Source organism: Galeopterus variegatus, unplaced genomic scaffold, assembly GCF_000696425.1.
Source record: "Galeopterus variegatus unplaced genomic scaffold, G_variegatus-3.0.2 Scaffold1029, whole genome shotgun sequence".
Lineage (NCBI taxonomy): Eukaryota > Metazoa > Chordata > Mammalia > Dermoptera > Cynocephalidae > Galeopterus > Galeopterus variegatus.
The window spans coordinates 370,319-392,291 of record NW_007727140.1 but is presented as its reverse complement, the minus strand read 5'-3'; the positions used below and the strand labels follow the sequence as shown (position 1 = coordinate 392,291).

The 21,973-nt window shown below is 35.6% G+C and overlaps 1 protein-coding gene across 2 annotated transcripts in view; it reads right to left on the bottom strand.

Annotated features, from left to right (window-relative positions):
- Positions 1-8,188: 8,188 nt before the first annotated feature.
- Positions 8,189-21,973, bottom strand: part of GTF2A1 (general transcription factor IIA, 1, 19/37kDa) — a 42,249-nt gene continuing 28,464 nt past the window's right edge. For both annotated transcript variants that reach the window (XM_008574297.1, XM_008574298.1), the window contains exons 7-8: positions 14,353-14,442; positions 8,189-9,902 (exon numbers count right to left, since the gene is read on the bottom strand). In XM_008574297.1, the coding sequence (XP_008572519.1) occupies positions 9,795-9,902; positions 14,353-14,442 (198 nt within the window). In that variant the 3' untranslated portion in view covers positions 8,189-9,794. The remainder of the gene's footprint in view (positions 9,903-14,352; positions 14,443-21,973) is intronic.

Genomic DNA, 21,973 nt, shown 5'->3' with positions numbered 1-21,973 from the left:
TTCTTACAAATTGAAAGACACACCAACAACTTATTGCTGCTTGGGGCAAAAAAATATATAACAGTTTGGGCAAACAGTAGGCATGCTGAAATCCTGGGAGAAAATGCCTGGAAGAGAGATTCTTTGGAAAATTAGGGTACTGAGAAGCTCCCTTGTATACAGAAGAATTTGGAAAGCCACGCATGCCTAGGGCAGAACAGATGCTTAGAGAAGACCTGAGAAGATCCCAAGGTTTTACCTCTAGCTGATTTTTAGGCTCAGCACAAGCAGGAAGTGGAGGCTAAGGTTTTAAATGTCCTGGCTAAGCATTAAATGAGCGCCACAACACAGAGCTGATCTGAAAAGACTAGGAGAGTTTTTCTCTTTTTCTTCTCTTGTCTTTCTCTTTTTTCTTTATTTTTCTTCCTTTCCCTCCTTTCCTTCTCTCTCCTTCCCTTCTTTTCTTTCTCCTTCCCTTCCTTCTCTCCTTTCCTCCTTCTTTTTTTTTTTTATTCAAGGCACTTAAGAAAATCTCTGTCAAAATACTAGGTAATGAGAAACTAAAGGAAAGAGACTTCAGAGATCACACATGAGAAAGAATGCAGCCCTTTACAAAAGTAGTTTAGGAGAGTCACTAAACTACTACCCACAGAAAGCAACAACAACAAAAACAAAACCATGAGGAAGGGGGAAAATCTGATTTCCAGAGTTACTATGCTGTAATATTTAAAATGTTCAGGGGCCGCCCATGGCTCACTTGGGACAGTGTGGTGCTAACACCAAGGCCGTGGGTTTGGATCCCTATATAGGGATGGCCGGTTAGCTCACTTGGAGAGTGTGGTGCTGACAACACCAAGTCAAGGGTTAAAATCCCCTTACTGGTCATCTTTAAAAAATAAAATAAAATGTTCAGTTTTCAACAAAATATTATGAAGCATGCAAAAATAAGAGAATGTACAAGGGTACATCAAAAAGTGCATGGAAAAATAGAATTGAAAGATAATATGAATCTTCCCATAAACTTTTTAAAGTACCCATTTATGAAAAAACCCACAGCTAACATTATACTCAAATGGTGAAAAACCGAAAGTCTTCCCACTAAGACCAGGAGCAAGACAAGATGCCTGCTTTTAAACACTATTCAATATTGTACTGGAAGTGCTAGCCAGAGTAATTAGGCAAGAAGAAGAAATAAAAGACATCTAAATTGGAAAGGAAGAAGTAAAACTATCTCTGCGCAGATGACTTGATTTTATATATAGGAAATCCTAAAGAATACACACACACAAACTATTGAAGCTATTAAACAAATTCAGCAAAGTTGCAAGATATAAGATCAACAATAAAATCAGCTGCACTAATACACACTAGTTATTAACTATCTGAAAAGGAAAATTTAATAATTCAATTTACAACAGCATCTAAAAGAATAAATACCTAGGAATAAACTAAAGAGATGAGAGGTGTGAATACTGAAAATTACAAAACGTTGCTGAAAGAAATTAAAGAAGACCTGGATAAATGGAAAGACATCTTGTGTTCATGGATTAGAAGACTTAATCTTGTTAAGATGATAATAGTCTTCAAAGTGATCTACAGATTCAATGTGATCTCTATCAAAATTCCAACAGCTGCTGTTGCCATCATCATCTTCTTATTTTTCTGCAGAAATGGAAAAGGAGATCCTCAGATTCGTATGGATGTGTGAGGGGCCCCAAATAGCCAAAGCAATATTGAAAATGAAGAACGAAGTTGGAGGGCTTGCACTTTCTGACTTTAAAACTTACTACAAAGATACAGCAATCAAAACAGTGTGGTACTGGCCTAAGAATAGACATATAGACCAATGAAATAGAATTGAGAATCTTGAAATAAACCCAAATATCTATGGCCAATTGATTTTTTTGACAGGTTGTCAACACCAATGGTGAAAGAATAGTCTTTTCAACAAATAGTGTTAGGACAACTTGATTTTCCATGCAAATGAGAGAAGTCGGGCTCCTATCTCATACAGTATACAAAAACGAACTGAAAACATATCAACAACCTGAATATAAGAGCTAAAAAGTCTTAGAAGAAAAGATGGGGTAAATCTTCATGACCTTGGATTTGGTGATAGGTTCTTAGATATGATACTAAAAGCACAGAAAAACTAGACCCATACCTCTCACCATGTACTAAAATCAACTCAAAATGGATCAAGGATTTAAATATACACACCGAAACAATAAAACTTATTAAAGAAAACATAGGAGAAACCCTTCAGCAAATAGGGCTGGGCACAGACTTCATGAATATGACCCCAAAAGCACGGGCAACCAAAGGAAAAATAAACAAATGGGACTATATCAAACTAAAAAGCTTTTGCACAGCTAAAGAAACAATTAACAGAGCTAAAAGACAGCCAACAGAGTGGGAGAAAATATTTGCAAAATACACATCTGACAAAGGACTAATATCCAGAATATATAAAGAACTCAAACAACTTTACAAGAAAAAAACAAGCAACCCAATCAAAAAATGGGCAAAAGAGCTAAGCAGGCATTTCTCTAAAGAAGATATACAAATGGCCAACAGTCATATGAAAAAATGCTCAACATCACTCAGCATCCGGGAAATGCAAATCAAAACCACACTGAGATACCATCTCACCCCAGTTAGGATGGCCAAAATCCAAAAGACGCTGAAAGATAAATGCTGGCGTGGTTGCGGAGAAAAAGGAACTCTCATACATTGTTGGTGGGAATGCAAAATGGTGCAACCCCTATGGAAAATGGTTTGGAGGTTCCTCAAACAGCTGAAGATAGATCTACCATATGATCCAGCTATCCCACTACTGGGAATATACCCAAAGGAATGGAAAACATCAAGTCGAAGGTATACCTGTTTCCCAATGTTCATTGCAGCACTCTTCACAATAGCCAAGAGCTGGAATCAGCCCAAATGTCCATCATCGGATGAGTGGATACGGAAAATGTGGTATATCTACACAATGGAATACTACTCAGCTATAAAAACGAATGAAATACTGCCATTTGCAACAACATGGATGGACCTTGAGAGAATAATATTGAGTGAAACGAGTCAGGCAGAGAAAAAGAAATACCACATGTTCTCACTCATTGGTGGGAGCTAAAAAATAAACAAATTAATTCACCCACATACACACACAAAAAAAAACCGGGGGTGGGGAAGAAGATATAACAACTATACTTTTATGAAGTTGTTACAACAAGCAAACGGAAAGGACATTCTTGGGGGGGAGGGGAGAGAGGGAGGAGGGAGGGAGGTGTCGGTGATGGGCCATAATAATCATATACATTGTATATTGACAAAATAAAAATTTAACGAAAAAAAATTAAAAAAAATAAAAAAAAAATNCCATAATAATCATATACAGTGTATATTTAAAAAAAAAAAAAAAAAAAAAAAAAAAAAAGAAGCTGTGGATTAAAGAAAATACTAATTATACCAATAAATAACAAGAAAATTTAAAAAAAAAATAAATAAATAAATACCTAATGGGAAGAAGGGACTAATGTGAAGGTGGAAGACTCCCTGCAAGGGAAAGAAGATGATTTTTAAGACATGCCTTATTGTTTCCAGAGTTTTGCTAAAAACCAACTTTGTTTACCCTAGCCTACCAATAAAGAAATGTGAAAGTGTATGCACACTATATAGACATGTAACTTTACAATAGGCACTCATTTGCATGATTAATAAAGCTTTTCACATCAACTCAATACTAGAGGTGGCTCATTCCCACATAAACTGAGCCATATAATTAGGTTTCTTGGTTGCAAATGACAGAAACAGACTCTGGTTATTTTAAGTACAAAAGGAAATGATTTTAATGGTAGTTTGCAGAATCAACAGGAAGGCTGGGAAACCAGGCTCAGATAGGAATCAAGCAAGGAGAGGCAAACCAAGGCCCTGCCCCAGCAAAAGTCTGCTTATAAGACTGTCACTGGCATCCTTGCACCAGATGGTCACTATCACACCACCAGACCTGCGCATAAGAGGCCCTCCGACCAATCCTGTAACTTCGTTTCATGCTCTCAAAATTTAAAGTCCTGAGTGCAAGCATCAGACTATCTCTGAGATTTTGGTCCGTTTCTGAATGACGAGGCAGGCAATTCCTCACCTGCCATTCTACTTCCATAGAGACGTATCAACTGCTCTCCATCCTGTTTAGTGTGAAGCAAAATAGGAAGGGTGTTCTGACACTGACACCAAAACAACAAATGTCCCTCAAGCATCTCGTTGAAAGTACACGGCTTTAAAAAACCTTTATTCTCCTCACCTCTTGAAGCTAACCTGGTGGACTTCTTGGTCTTCCTGGCCCTACTTGGCCTGCCTAGCATTGCCACCCTACCAATGGCATCCTTAGTGTGGAAGTTCTGTCAACTCCACAGAAAAGCCAGCAGGCTCTCTTCAAAGTAAAGAAGACAGCTTTTCAGAATCAGAGGGAAGTGCTTAGAGCGTCAACGCTTGACAACTTGTTTTTCTCAAGTGAGTTAGGCAGAATCCACTAATATTTGGGAAAATAATTTCTAAAATATTATAGTTGTATTATAGTTGTAGCTTTGGGAAAATTCAGCCTATTTTAGACATACGATTCAGAAAATGATTTTTAGGGGAAAAAATAGCTTAAAGTCTTCCCATTGTTTCATTATCCCTCTCCCATACCTCTTCACGCACTTTTCGTCTGGCATTTTCTGCTGTAGCTAGATGCATTGCTTCACCAACTCAACCTCCCAAGTTTAATTTGTTTGGTTGTAACCAATTCTTTCACACTGGTTCTCCTTAATCAGATCATCCTCTACTGCTATTTTTGACCATTAAATTTTTTTCAGCTCCACTAGTCATTTTATAGAAATAATTATGAAATTAAGGAAATGATTATGACATCTGAGTGCTTACTGTGCACCAAGCACTATTCTAAGAGCTTTACACATTCCTCATTTAATCCTCAAAACATCATTGTCATTTTATAGATGGAGAAACTGAGGTCACAAAGCTTGAGATCATAGTGTAGGAGCTTGAATTAAACGGCAAAAATACAAAATTTGCTGGCAATAAATCTTTATTATGATTTATTATGATTTTCATGTTTCCTAGATAAAGTAGTCTGTAAAAGGATAAAAAAATTACAAAAGGCAAGCTTTCTTTTAGTGACTGAGTTGAATCAATATAAAACTGAATTACCTGCTCATTATTTAATGCCTTCTAAAATGACACAAAATATATTCAATATGTAATACAAACCTCAATCCAAATCTCCTGATATACAATTATTTACACACTCTGAATGCAGAGGGGAAAGTTTAGCTAAACAGAGAAATAAGAAAACAATAACGTTCTTGAATAGTTTTATCCTAAGTAATCTATGCTTTGGAATAGAAATTTTCATTTAATATGTTAACTATTGCAATTTTTAGTTACATTTTGTTGGTGTGAATTTAGCTCAACCTAAATTCCTGTGTGCTTGGAAGATACAACTTTTTAAAAACTATTATTAAGAATCTGTAACACAGTTTAATAATTATGATTGACATCCCAACCTACTTATCTAAAAGGTACAGAATTCAATGCTACCCTTTCTTTTTGTTTGTCAAATGAAACTTATTAACAATGTAAAGCATTCTCCTTTCTAAACTGTATAATTTTATTCAGTTATATATATAACAATGTCATACACTAGTAAGCAAAGCAAGCAACATTACTTTTTTTAAATAACATCTTTAATTAAAGTTTTTGCAAAGGTAAAATATTAAACTTAAAATAGATCTTAGTGCATCAAAATACTAAGTTCTCTAATTGTATTCCAAGACGGTCTTTAAAACATAATATCCCATATATCACAGAAGAGCAACCTTGATCTGCAATTGTACAGAATGAATTTTACAAACATAATAAATATATTTACGCCCTTACACATAACAGTATGTACAACAGCAGTTGACAATAGTAGCTCAGAACAGCAAAAAGGATTAGCCCCTCCCCAGAATTGTAGCCCCGATGCATACTGAACTGATTTAAGGAAATTTGACTGAAAGAGTATAGTTACTAATTCAATGTAGTTCTTCCCTTAAAAAAGGAGAAAAACATTTCTTTTGTTCTGTAAAATAAGCAAAAATATTAAGTTTGGTGTGCTCTTCCTTAAACCATAAAAAAATGACAAAAGATAGACTAAGGCAGGCTTAAAAAGGGAAAAATATAAACCAGAATAATTTCCATAGCGTAACGGAGAATTAAAATGTGAAACTATTTACCTTAAACCCACGAGGAACATATAAAGCAACCGTCTTTTAACCAACAACTTTCAAATCTGCTATAACTGATTCAGACAGGTAGATGGGATACAGACATATGAAATAAAATGAAAATGTACAAAGATGAATCAATAAAATATCACATTGCACAAAAGCTCAAAAAAGTTCAAGATGAAATAATCTGAAAATATAGGAATTTTCTCAAGTGGAAAAAAAAAATGCTACGTTATAAATGGAACTCCCAAGAGGAATGATATGTTTTCCTATACAAGGCATATTTACCCTCTGATAATTATGGTGACATTATTGCTATGAGATAATTAAAAATTACTCTTCGAGGGAAATAACTTCTAATTCCTCCATAAATGCCAGGACGAAAAGAAAACCAAATCCTTGATTTTCACTATAGCAAAAGAAAATCTTTATACAAAAGCTATTATAGTTTTATGTTCTTATTTTCTAAAACCAGAATCTATTATGCTCTTCAAGAACACATTTTAATCACTAAACACACTGCTCAAATCTTGATATAATCCTAGAACAGAGTGGCTTTGATTTTAAAGAGGCAACAGTATAAATGTGAAATTACGATGGCATTTAATTAACAGAAAGAAATGCAAACACTTAAAAATATATAAAAGCCCAATATAAAGATTCCCCTCATAACAGACAATTTACTCTAAAAACTAATTGCACAATAAAGAGTTGTTTTAGCCATATGTGGCACACCACAAAAATTAAATGTGCTCTCAGGTATTTCAATTGGTCTGATTATCCAAATGACCACCAAGCAAGAGTTCGTATACTGAAAGGCACACATTTCCACACTTTATCTAGTAATTTTGTGTAAGTTTTCCTTAGCACTGTTAATTTTTTTAAGTAAAAGGTGCCATCACCATCTGTGCAAATCTAAACAAATCCTCTTCTAAAACCATTACTTACTTTCATAATACCAAGTCTGAACTATTTTCCCCCTTTCGATAAACATACTACTTTCATTTTAAAATTATGAAAGTGAAAATCCCTTGCCTTTTCAGAGGAATGACATTTTAATGAAACCTAGTATGAAATGATTTCTTAAATACAATGTTAAAAGCATGATTAAGAATTCAAGTACAATAAAAAATAAGCAAGTGACATTCTTATAGCAAAAGCCACTATAAAACTAAAACATGCAATCTGATTAAAAGGAACACAATGCAATAATATATAAGAGCACAATTTGGTATGCAATTTTGTCTGGGCCAGCTTTGAGAATTTTTACAGGTAAAAGAAAAGCATTTGCCATGTATGCCATATGCAATATACAGGTGCAAATACAAATGGTTATTTCCTGCTTCAAAATAACCCTAGAGAGTCACTCTGAAAGCAGTAATTGTTCATGTTTGAAAATAAAGTTATAAAAACAGGCCAGTATACACTACTACTATGAATATGAACATTCGCCTACATAGATGGCCCAAGATGGGAGCTGAATATCATACAGTAATCCAAGTTTCAGTAGCATAGGAACTACTAGATAGCCAAAGGGTTTCACTTAAGCAACACTGCAGCACTGCTAAACTTTTATAGGTAGTAGTTCAGGTCGTTGACTTCTTCATTGAGTAAATATAAACCTACTAGCAACTATAACAAAGGACAACTGAACAATAGGACATCTGTGATTTTACTCCCTCCCTTCTCTTCTCCCAGTCTTATTAATAATAGTAATAATAACAACTATGTGTGCTTTGAGAGTAGTGGGGTAAACAAATAAGCTTCCCCTCAAAAAAATTAATATAGTCAAAATAAAAACTGTATTACCAGTAATGGCATCTAAATAAAACTTAACTACTAGCATGCTGGATACCACCATTTACACCAAAGTTCAGAACATAAGTGAAAGAGACCAAATTGGTAAGTGGGGTGGGAAATAAGCAAAAAAAAAGATAAGCCTTTTTGAGAAGTTCAAAGATTTGTTAAAAAAGAAAGAAAGAAAAAAACACTATAATAGCTCACAGCTTACTAATTTGTAATATACTTTAAAGTATTTATGTGTTACTTCTGGAAACACACAAAGGCAAATAAAAGGAAGACAAAAATTGAAGACTAAAAAAAAATCAATATACAAGTAACTTAAACACATGTGAATTTTGTCAAGACAAAAACCATGAAAAGTCAAATCAGTTATCAGAACACAAAGGTGAAGACAAGGGTTCCTGCAGTTCTCCCAGGCAGCTAATTCACACATAGCAGTGCTATATTATTGTTCTTTAGAGCCCCTTACAGAATACAGAGCTATGCATTGTTAATATACATATTAAATTTATGTTATCTTTAATATATAAGTCAAATTTCTATGCTTTCTTCCCAATGTGCAAACTGGAGCCCATGTCCACATTACCAATGCCTGGAAGGGCCACCAAATCAAGGAGAGGTAAATATGTACTTAGTGGCCCACCCCTCTCTACCCCTCAATTTCCCCCTCAGATTACAAAATTGCTTTTAAAAACTTTGTTCAATAGGTTTTTTAAATTCTTTACTAGTAAACACAAGAAACCTTTATAATTACTAAATTGTTTAATAAAAATCCAAGTCCTCACCACCTGCCCTAAGCTTCAATAAACGCACAGAATATTATCTGAATGTTTAGCTTTAACACATATATAAGCACACATTTGAGCCCAACAGGCAAAATCTACATAAACTCATATATTCATCTGTATACAATTTATGCTAGATGGTACCTTTGTGAAATAAAATCATACTACTGAAAAGCCAATTTGGGGTTTCTTTTTAAGATGTGGGACTAAAAGAAACAAATATAGTTTTTCTGTAAGGAAATTAAAATTGCCATTTTAATTCCACTCAACTCAGACAAGACCCAAGTATTTAAATTACATTTAGTAAATATGAAAATCTATCAAATTATATCTCCAAACTGGTCACTGATTACTTCCTTTACATCTTATAAATAGATGTTTCATAAAGCGGGGAAGGAAGAGGTATATATTACTGAGGGAAAACAGCAAGTAAAAATATTTAAGACCTATTAGGAGAGTTTTAAATTTTCTTATACAAGTGAATTAAAATTCAACACCATAATTCTTACCCTTTTGTAAAAAGCTCACACGCAACTTTTACCAAATATAACCACATACAATAAAGCAGTTTCAGTTTAATCTATCAAAAGGGAAGTTTCTTCATTTCATTCCAACAAGTATCTTCCGATTGAACCCAAGTTGGAGTAAGGAATATAGACAAAGCTTTACATGCTGATTACTGGTGGCAGGTACCTGTATTTAAAGTTGACAATTATGGTTTTCCCTACACAAACCCCAACCCTCCCACCCGTACAACCCCAGGTGCTACAGTTCCATGGCTTGCCAGTTAGAAGTAGTGTCTATGTTGTCAAGGTCTATCTTTGTTCCAGTAGCTTTGCTTCTACTGCACTTTTCTGACATGCAGAAGTGAAGTTTTGGTTGGTATATGTCCCAAGTTTCAAACTGTCCACTTTAAATGTTATTAAAGTTTCTTTTATTTATAAAAGAGAAGAACTCTTCACCATTCTGCATCTCCAATGGCTTTGGAAAATATATAATCTCTTCCATTAAGATTCATTATGCCATCCTTGAGATGAAATTTCCATTTGTTTTTACTTCTGTGTATCTAAATAAAAACAAAATGAAAATATGATACAATCAGAAAACAGAGAAAAATTAACAACCCATATACAAAACTTTGCCTCACACAACACTGTAAACTGGTTCCTTAATAAAGTTTAATTTAATAAAAAATTCACTCACTAGGTGGGTGCTTTAAAAGTTATCTGTAAGTAATGCAATTATGGATTTCTTCTACTAAAACAAAACTCCTCATAGTGTTTTCAAGACCTAACATGGAACTTTATGGACAGCAGTATTTAAAAAATATATCTGAGGGAATGCTGATCATCCAGTCATATATAGCAGATTCCAAAAACTATGTACATCCACAATTAAGACAAAAGGGGAAGGACAGACTCTGGGCACTCCTATCCTTGCCTTCACTCATAGTTTTTAGTTGTTTGCAATTCCATAGATTTGAGGTTAAGAGGAGTTGGACGACTTAATTAACCAAAGTGACCTTTCTTCCCTTTCCCTGAGTAAGCGCCACTCATTATTCGATGTTCAGTTCAAGCTCCAAATATTCTCCAAAGAAGGTCCCATGGTTCTCCCTATTCTATGATCCAAAGGTACCTCAAAAATCAACTAGGTTAGGCTTCCAAATGAGAATATTATGTCTTAGAGAAGAGGTTCAATGACTTGACCAAGGGTATTCTGCTATTAAGTGACAAAGATGATTTTTAAGTTCTGTTCCAACACTCTTTTTACTAAATCAGTCTGTTTCATATAATAATGCAGAAATGCTCACCAGGTACAGATATTTTCTGAGATCCCTTCCTAAAATTCCATGGTCTAATCTTCCAGTGCAAACATTCTATATGTCTTATTCCTAGCAAATGGTTATTCAGTGTCTGCTTCAATATGATAAAGTAAGGGCAAAGAATTTCAAATTAAATTATTCCTCTCTGGGACAACTCTCTTTTAAGCCTTTCATACTTTACACCTTATTGAAATCTGTTTCCTCTAACTTTCGCTTATTGATCCTAGCTCTGCCTTTTGAAATCAAAAAAACCACCTTCATGTTTTTGAAAACCACTCTAATGCTCTTCCTCTAGACTCAAACTTTTCTTACTTTTTAAAATCATACAGACCATAATAAAGCTAAAATAGCAGGCAGGGCAGAGACTCTTGAATTTAGAGGTCTTATAGCTCTGGTCTAAATACACTATGTAGATGTTAAAATCTAACATCTTAAGATGGATGACTTGAATGTCTGACAGACATACCAGACTTCACATGTCCAAAACTGAACTGATCTCTCCCAAACCTATTCCATATGTAGCCTTTCCAATGTGAGTTGATGGCACTGCCATCCTTCTTTCCAGTTTCTCACCAAAATCTTGGAGTCATACTTGATCCCTCTTTTTCTTCTCTACCACACATCCAAGACTGTCAGGAAACCCTGTGGACTCTTCATTCAAAACAAACCCAAGATCCAACTACTTCTCACCAACATTAATACTGTCACCATAGTCTGAGTCACCATTATCTCACTTGTATTATTACAACATCCCCTAAATAGTCTCCTTGTTTCAACACTTGCTTCCTCCCCATACTCTGCTCTCAACAAAAAAGACAAATGCTTTTAAAATTAAAATTAGATCACATCATCTGTCCATTTGAAACCTTCCAACAGCTTTCCATTCACTCAGAATAAGAACCCATATCCTTACAAAGACCCATACCACCTGCCCTTATTCCACTGACTTAATCTACTATTGTACACTCCTCCTCCCTCACTCCAGTTCAACCACACTGGCCTACTTGCTGTTCCTCACACACAACAGGGAGGCTCTACCACCAGATAATGGCAGTGATTAACTCTCTTCACGTATTTGCTTAAATGTCATCTTCTCAAAAGACCTACTATGACTACTCCATTTAAAACTGAAACCTGTACCCTTTCCCTGCTCTGTATTCCATATTAACTTATTATGTTTATATCATATTAACTAATTATGTTTCAGCATCTGTCTCCCCTCACTACAGTAAGCTTCCCAATGGCAGCGACTGTTTTGTTTTGCTCACCACTACATCTCAAGCTCCTAGAATAGTGCGCTGGGACATCATAGATACTCAATAAGGATTTGTGGAATGAAAAGACCTCTGTCTCCCCTTTTCTTTGATTCCCTATAGAGAAAGTATTAATTATCCTAAAAATGTGTACACAAATTGGTTTCCAGCATAAATTTAGTGACTGCAACCTGAAAGACGCTAGGATTATATAAAGAAAAACAAGAAAAGTGATGTGTAGCCAGGAAATAGGAACTCCACAGACAAGAAACAGCATTCTGCTGTAAGGCAATTTGAAAAAAGCAAATGTAGATGTTTCATGGGTCAGATGGTCCATACATTCAGCACTATAGTCATATTGGGTAATAAATGGTAAATATTTTAATTTGAATAAAAGCAGAAAGTACAACTTGAAAAGCAATTCATATACTGCCCTAAGCCCTTCATAAAGGAATGTCCTGAATGCCAGGTGAAAAGCCTCTAAAAATTTCCTAATGAAAAATGTATTAAAATAAAATTACCTATAAACAAGGCTGAAGCCTGTACACCCAAGGCAATTTTCACTAAATGCTCTATCAGTCCCTCTCTAACCACACTTCAGCAAGCACTTGGATACATTATAAGTATTTGTCTACAATTCTGATTTGATTGGCAATATGAACTTTATTATTCCTTCTATGATCTTTTCTAAAATTGAATCATTGTTAAAATTCTAAAGTTTAGGCTTCAAAACTAAACCCCTAAAATTCAAGTTGGCTCAAACCATATCTAACCCAATTGTAACCAGTCATAAAACACTACCAGTCTTTACTGTTGGCTAAAACACCAAGCCCCCTCCCCTAAAATCTTTAGAACTCATTTGAATCCTAAAATTAGATTTCTGCAAACTTTGAAATTGTTTATCATTCAACATACTATTTAAAGCTATTTTCAATTTATTAGTTTAAAACATTAATGTCTCCGGGAGCAAAAACAAACCAATTTAACATATAAAATATTACATGTGCAATTTGTGCCAAAGGAGAATACAACCACTCTCTTATACTAGAAAAATACTTAGAAGCATATTCTTTGGTCAGGTTAAGGTAAAGGTCCTCTCTTATCTGACAAATCTGACATCTTACTATGACACTGTGTTCTGAATAATTTGGTTGCAAGAGGTTCCCTTAAGACCTCCTGACAATAAAGATTTATTAGTATTTGCTGTTTTAACCTCATACTCTTTGCTCTACATGTATCTAACAGGAAATTACATGTGTTATATAACGTGTACAGGGTATTAACAACACTCACCTGGAAGTCATAATGCACAAAAGTAAATGCTGTGAAACTCTCAATCAATGACCTCACTGACTTTATTCTGTAACTTCACCCATACATAAGTGGTCCAACTTTACCTTTTTACTAGTAAATGTTAAGATCCATTGTCCTAGCATTCTCCACATAGATTTGTTTGCAATAAGCACAGCTACCTACCACACTCTTTTATATAAAAACAATACAAATTTAAGATTTTCTTCTTCTGTAAAGTAAACTTCAGGCAGGGCACAAATTTTGTATGTTCATGACTACAGCTCCACTGCCTAAAATAGCACCTGGTACATTTAGGCACTCAATAAGTATTTGTTGGATAAATGAATTGAATAAATGGTTTCAAACAAAATCCAATTGCATCTGTTAGTTTTCAGCATTTGGTAAAGTTAAATTATAAATGCAATGTAATACGTGGATATATTATATATTTAAGGATTGTACCCCCAAACCAAATTTTATTCCAATTTCAATATCTTGATAACACAAATCTCAACAATAACACAAACAACTAAACAATTAATATTTGGAAAGAAGAACCCGGTTTAAGAATTAAGACCACAAGGAGTCAATTGCTAATTCTCACAGAAACTGGTTTAAAAATCCCTCAACATTACCAAAGCACAGCAAAGCTAAATAATCTTTAAAATGATTTTCAGTAAAAACTTATCTAGTTGTTAGTTTTCAGTCCTGTTTATTGCCCTAGTCTTCTCCTCAGTAATAAAAAAAAAAAAAAGTTATAAAAATTCTATTAGACCCTTCTAATTTTGAGGCAGTTGAGGCTAACTGGAAAAAAAAAAAACAGGACTATCCCACTGAGTTAGCCATTTGTTACTAAAGGACAACCCTAAAGTGGCTTTGTTTACATGTAGAGAGAAAGTCTAAAAAGCAAAAAAGATCATATGTCTCTCCATTTCATTAATAATTTATTTTTCAAATGTAAAGTTGATAAATTAATCTTTCATTCAACTAAAATTATCTATAAAACTATAACAATGTTTTCACATTGTTTATAGTGAATATAAGAGGCATTAATCAACTGCCCAGATGTTTCAAAAAGGCAGAAAGGACAGTTTACGGAAGAAATTATAAAGGAAATAATGTCAGTAATCTGAAGATAAAATCCTTACCTTATCATATTGGCATACAACAACATTTTCTGTGTCAAAGAGTTCTTGTCCTTCCTCATCACTCACATCATCTTCACTATTGAGGGGTTCCTACAAATAACAGTTTATTTATTTAGACCCCACGTATTACAACTAAGACTCCTACTATTCAATGAAGAGAAATACAATCACACTGATATTCTTTGAGAACCAAGTGCCAAATGGAACACATTCACTCACACACAAAATCAGCTGTCATTTAAAGAGTTTTGTCAATGTTACTGAAATCAGAGAAATACAATCACATTGATGTTCTTTGAGAACCAAGTGCCAAATGGAACACATTCACTCACACACAAAATCAGCTGTCATTTAAAGAGTTTGTCAATGTTACTGAAATTTCAGCAAGAAATTTAAATATAATTAAAATAATAAGCTATATAATTTGTAACTCTGAAAAGATTTTCAACTTTGTTTCCTTTACTCTTTAAGCACAAGAAGATAATTCTCCACAGTAAGTGTTTTAAGATGCCTACAAGCGGACCTAAGAAAATATGAAGGTTTAATGAACTAATGGCACTATGTACCAAAAACAGTATAAAATGGTGAAAACTGGAGGAGGAAAAAAAGGGTAATGCAATAGGCTAGCACTCTATGTGTCTTTACATTAAGGACTGGGACTCTGAAGACAAATCAGCAGGTCTACCATTATTATGGCTATGAAAGAGGCATGAAATATAATCAAGATTCTGATTTTGTTTTTAAAAAAAGGCAGGGGGGTGAGAAATCTCAGTACCAAAAAGAATTAAGGGCCAAAATAAAACCTAACTAGAGCATAAAATGGCCAATTATGTTAATCTTCACCTCAACTGTAGTGGAAGATAAAAGATATAACTCAGATTTCTAATAAATGGAGAAAGAGAATGTAGGACAAAATAAAACTAGAAAGGAAAATAATGATGATATTAAGTCCAGGCCTATTCCTACTCACACACATCTATGTGTATATATACACATTTTTATTTTTAAAAAATTTATCATTAGGGGCCGGCCCGTGGCTCATTGGGGAGAGTGCGGTGCTGATAACACTAAGGCCCCGGGTTCGGATCCCACATAGGGATGGCCGGTTCGCTCACTGGCTGAGCGTGGGGCTCACAACACCAAGTCAAGGGTTAAGATCCCCTTACCGGTCATCTTTAAAAAAAAAAAAAAAAAAAAATTTATCATTATACAATAAAATTGGTTTTCATGGCCCTTTACCAATTCTCCCTTTCCCTCCTCTCTCACCCCTTTTCCCACCCCCAGCAACCTCAGTTAACTTCTCTTAAATTCAAGGAATTACTGTGATTGTTGTGTCTTTTCCCTCCCCCCATTTATTTGTTTATTTTTATTAGCTCCTACGTATAAGTGAGAACACACAATATTTCTCTTTCTGTGTCTGGCTTATTTTCACATAGTTTTCCTTATCCACTCGTACAGTGATTGGCATTTCAGCTGGTTCCAACTTTTGGCTATCGTAAATAGAGCTGCAATAAACATGAGAGTACATGATAATTTTCATTCCTTTGGGTATATACCCAGCAGTAGAATAGCTGGGTCATATGGCAGTTCTATCTGTAGTTGTTTGAGGAACAACCATACCATTTTCCATAATGGCTACACCATTTTACAGTCTCACCAACAGTGTAGAAGGGTTCCCCTTTCTCCACATCCTTGCCAGCATTTGTTATTCTCTGTCTTTTTGATATTAGCCAGCCTAGTTGGACTGAGATATCATCTCAATGTGGTTTTTTTTTTTCCTTTTTGTCTTTTTTACTGACCGGTAACGGGATCGCAACCCTCGGTGTTGCGCCCGCACCGCGCTCAGCCAGTGAGTGGGAACCGGTCTCCACATGGGATCCGAACCCTCGGCGGGAGCGCTGCCACACTCCCAAGCAGCGCACTCTCCAGTGCGCCACCGGGCCAGCCCTCAATGTGGTTTTGATTTGCATTTCCCAGATGCTGAGTGATGCTGAACATTTTTTCAATGTGTCTGTTGGCCATTCTTATATCTGCCTTTGAGAAATAACTATTCAGCTCCTTTGCCCATGTTTTAATCAGGTTACTTGTTTTTTTGCCGTTAGGCTGTCTGAGTTCCTTGTATATTCTGGATATTAATCCTTTGTTGGATGCATATTTTGCAAATATTTTCTCCCACTCTGTTGGATGTCTTTTCACTCTGTTGTTTCTTTTGCTGTGTAGAAGCTTTTTAGTTTGATATAATCCCATTTGTTTTTTTCTTTTGCTGCCTGTGCTTTTGAGGTCATATTCATAAAGTCTATGCCCAGTCCTACTTCCTGAACTGTCTCCCCTATGTATTCTTCTAGAAGTTTTATAGTTTCAGGATACTTAATTCTTTAATCCATTTTGATTGATTTTGGTATATGGCAAGAGGTACAGGTCTAATTTTATTCTTCTACATAGGGATGTCCAACTTTCCCAGAACCATTTATTGAAGAGGCAGTCTTTTCCCTAGGTGCCTTTGTCAATGACCAGATGGCTGTAGGTATATGAGCTGATTTCCAGGTTCTCTATTCTGTTCTACTGGTCCGTGTTTCTGTTTTTATGCCAGTACCATGTTGTTTTGGTTACTAAAGCTTTGTAGTATAGTTTGAAGTCAGACAGTGTTATGCCTATGGCTTTATTTTTGTTGCTCAAGATAACTTTGGCTATTCTGTTGTTCCAAATGAATGTTAGAATTGTTTTTTCCATTTCTGTGAAGGATGTCATTGGTATTTTGATAGGGATTGTGTTGAATCTGTAGATCACTTTGGGTAGTAGGGACATTTTCACAATATTAATCCTTCCAATCCAAGAGCATGGAATATCTTTCCATCTCTTCTTGTGTCCTCTTTAATTTCTCTCAGCACAGATTTGCAGCTCTCGTTGTAGAGATCTTTCACATCCTTGGTTAGCTTTATTTCTAGGTATTTTATTTTTTTGGTGTCTATTGTAAATGGGCTAGCTTTCCTGACTTCTTTTTCTGCTAGTCCACTATTGGAGTATAAAAATGCTTTTTGCATGTTGATTTTGTATCCAGCATCTTTGATGAATATCAACTCTTACCAGTTTTTTGCAGAGTTTTCAGGCTATTCTATATATAGGATTTTGTCATCTGCAAACAGGGATAATTTGACTTTGTCTTTTCCCATCTGGATGCCCGTTATTTCTTTCTCTTCCCTGATTGCTCTGGCTAGTACTTCTAATACTATGTTGAATAAGAGTGGCAAGAGTTGGCATAGTTGTCTTGTTCCTGTTCTTAAGGGAAAAGCTTTCAACTTTTCCCCATGATAGTGGCAGTGGGTTTGTCATACCTGGCTTTAATTGTGTCAAGATAATCTCCTTCTATACCTAATTTGTTGAGAGTTTTTATTGTGAAGGGATGTTGAATTTTGTCAAATGTTTTTTCAGCATCTACTGAGATGATCAAATGGTTTTTATCTTTGATTTTGTTGATGTGGTGCATCACATTTGTTGACTTGTATATGTGGAACCATCCTTGCATTCCTGAGATAAATCCCACTTGATCATGGTATATAAATTTTTATGGTTGTGTTGCTGTATTCTATTTGCTAATGTTTATTGAGGATTTTTGCATCTATACTCATTGAAGATAGCCTGTAGTTTTCTTTTTTTGTTGCATCTTTGTCTGATTTTGGAATCAGGGTGATGTTTGCCTCATTGAATGAGTTTGGGGAAACGGTCTCTGTTTCAATTTGTTGGAATAGATTGTAGAGAATTGATATTAATTCTTCTTTATAGATTTGGTAGAATTTGGCAGTGAAGACATCCAGTACTGGGCTTTTCTTTGTTGGGAGACTGCTGATTACAGCTTCAATCTCTTTGTTATTCATCTGTTCAGGTTTTCTGTGTCTTCTTGGTTCAGTCTTGTTAGTTTCTGTGTGTCCAGAAATTTGTCCATTTCCTCCAGGTTTTCAAATTTGTTGGCATATAGTTGTTTATAACAGTCTCCAATGATTCTTTGTATTTCCATGGTATTGGTTGTAATGTCTCCTTTTTTTTTCTAATTTTTGTTATTTGGGTCTTCTCTCTTTTTTTCTAGGTCTAGCTAATGGCTGGTCTATTTCATTTATCTTCTCAAACTTTTTGTTTCATTGATCTTTTAAAACTATTTTTGGAGTTTCTATTTCATTTAGTTCTGCTCTTATCTTATTTTCTTTCTGTCTACTAATTTTGGGGTTGGATTGTTGTTTTTCTAGTTCTTTGAGGTGAAGTGTTATTTGCCATCTTTCCATTCTTCTGAAGCATTTATTGGGATACACTTCCCTCTTAGTACTGCTTTTGCAGTATCCCACAGGTTTTAGTATGATGTGTCACTATTTTTGTTAATTTCAGTAAATTTTTTGATTTCCTGTTTAATTTCTTCTTGGACACGTGTCATTGTGTAGAATGCTGTTTAATTTCCATGTATTTGTATAGTTTCCAGAGTTTCATTTGTTATTGATTTCTAATTTTAATACATTGTGACCTGAAAAAATATTTGTTGAGACTTGATTTGTGACCTAACCTGTGGTCTATCCTGGAGGATGTTCCATGTGCTGATAAGAATGTATATTCTGTGCGTGTTGGATGAAATGTTCTGTAGATATCCGCCAAGTCCAACACGTCTAAAGTATTGTTTAGATCTGTTTCTCTGTTGATTTTTTCCTAGATGATTTGTCCAGTGTTGAGAGTGGGGTGTTCAGTTTCCCTACTATTACAGTATTTGGGTCTATCTCTTTCTTTAGGTCTAATAGTGTTTGCTGTATATATCTGGCTGCTCCAATGTTGAGTGCTTATATATTTATGATTGTTAGATGTTCTTGCTGCATAGATCCCTTTATCACTATAAAGTGGCCTTCTTTATCTTTTTTTATGGTTTTTGGTTTAAAGTCTATTTTATCTGATACAAGAATAGCTACTCCAGCTCGTTTCTGGTTTCTGTTTGCATGGTATATCTTTTTTCATCCTTTCACATCCTTATTAGTTTGTGTGTATCTTTACAGGTGAGGTGAATCTCTCAAAGCCAGCATATTGTTGCGTATATCTTTTTAATCCAATTAATTAGTCTGTCTCTTTTGAGTGAGGAATTTAACTTTTACATTAAGGATTATTACTGAAAGGTGTTGATTTACTCCTGGCATTTAATTGATTTTTGTTTGGATGTTTTAAATATCTTTTGTTCCTGTCTTTCCATTTTACTGCTTATCTTCTGTGTTTGTTGGTTTCTTGAGATAGATAAAAGTTCTTTTCTCTTTATTGTTTGCATTTTTGTTTTACTGGTGTGTTTTGTTTTTCTTGAGTATTCATTGTAGTGATGGTTGTTTTTAAGGTATTAGGCGTGGTACTCCCTTGAGAATTTCTTGTAGGGCTGGTTGTGTGGTGGTGAATTCCTGCAGTTTTTGTTTGTCTGAGAAATACACTATTTGTCCTTCATTTTGAAAGGATAGCCTTGCATGGGTAAAGCATTCCTACCAGCTGGCAATTTTTGTCTATATTTTGAATATATCATCCCATTCTCTTCTGGTTTTCAGGGTTTCTGATGAGAAGTCAGCTGTTAGTCTGATAGGGACTCCCTCACAGGTGACTTGACACTTTTCACTTGCAGCTTTTAAGATTCTCTCTGTCTTTGAGCTTTGCCAATTTGACTATAATGTGTCTTGGAGAGGACCTTTTGGGATTAAATTTGTTTGGAGATCTTTGAGCTTCCTGGATCTGAAGACTTGAACCTCTCCTTGAACCTGGGATTTCACTGAATATGTTTTTAATGCTTTTTTCTTTTTCCTCCCCTTCTGGAACACCTATGATTTGGATATTTGAGCACTTATGGTTGTATGCTCTCTTAGATTTTCTTAAAAAAAAAAAAAAAATTTTTTTTTTTGGTCTGCATGGTTTTTTTTTTTTTCCCTGACCAGGAAGGGGATCGCAACCCTCAGCATGGTGTTGTTTGCACCATACTCAGCCAGTGAGCGAACCAGCCATCTCTATACAGGATCCAAACCCGTGGCCTTGGTGCTACCAGCGCCGCACTCTCCCTGTGAGCCAGGGGGCCAGCCCTGCATGGGTTATTTCGAAAAGGCCATCTTCAAGATCAGAAATTCTCTGTTCTCCTTGTTCTAGTCTGCTGTTTAAGCTCTCTGCTGTGTTTTTTATTTTGTTAAAAGAATCCTTCAACTCTACAAGCTCTGCTACATTCTCTTCTAGGGCATTAATTTCTTTGTACATTTCCTCCTTCAAGTCCTAGATACTTTCTCATTTTGTTGTCATCGGAGTCTTCTTGTATCACATTGAGTTTCACTGAAATTGTTGCTTGAAATTCCGTTTCAGTCATTTCAAGAACATCCTGTTCTACAGGATCTGGTATTTGAAAATTATTATATTCCTTTGGTGGTACCATATTTTCTTGTTTTTCCTATTTCTAGTATCTCTACATTGGTGTTTAGTCATCTGGTAGAGAAGAAGTTGCTTTTTCTTGTACTCTGGAAGAGGATTTGCAGAGAAGGAGTTCCTCTTGTGGATGTGTTTTATGATGATGGTTGAGTGGGGTGTTTTAGTATTGGTTCCAGATAGACACAGTAGTGTAATCTCTTTGGCTGAATTTGGCGTTGGACTTTATGAGAGAGTGCCTCTGTGATCTAGTCCTTGCTGAGGTTGGTGACACTACATTGGTTCATCAGGACATGGACAAGCTCTCAAATTTTGGGGTGTAGAGCCCTGAAGTCTTGTTACTCTTAAGTTATGGTGGGTGTTCTTGTATAGGACTGTTGGCACCCTGGCTAGCTCGCCCTGACTCTATGGGTGCACTGGGGTATACTAGTGCGCCTTGACTTGAATGGGTGACTCTGGGTGGGTTTTCTCTTTTTTCTTTCCTCTTTACCTAGGCTCTGGTGGTGATTCTCCTTCTGTCCATACCGATAAGTGGTCACCAGGTACCCTGTGAGGTATTGGTGGCTGCTGTTATGGCAGCAAGCCATCCTTATGGCAACAGTTGCTGTGGTGGTGGCTGTCATGGCCCACTTGTTCTATGCTGGTATCTGCAGCAGGGGTAGGGAGTGCTGCTGACAGTACAGCTTCTTGTCTCTCTGGCAGGGCCTCAGCTGCAGCCTGGAGGGTCTTCCAGGGGCAGGGCTCACTTGCCTGGGTCCTGCATGGCTTCCTGTCTCTCTGTAAGGGCTTTATTATTTTTTGGCAGCTGGCCAGTACAGGGATCTGAACCTTAGACCTTTGTGTTTTAACACCATGCTCTAACCAACTGAGACAACCAGTCAGCTCTTATGTTCTTTAAAATAGATATCACCAATGTAAAATGAAAAAAAATTTTAGGTAAAGTCACATAACATAAAATTTACCATTTTAACAACTTAAAAGTATATAATTCATTTGCACTAAGAACATTCATAATGTGATAACTATCACCACTGCCTAGTTCTAGAACATTTCACCACCCTTACCCATTAAACAGTCTCACTCCTCATTCCCCCCCCACCCCTACCCCCTAGCAACCACTAATATGCTTTGTCTCTATGGATTTATCTACTCTGGATATTTCATATAAATGATATCATACAATATGTGGCCTATTGTATCTGGCTGCTTTCACTTA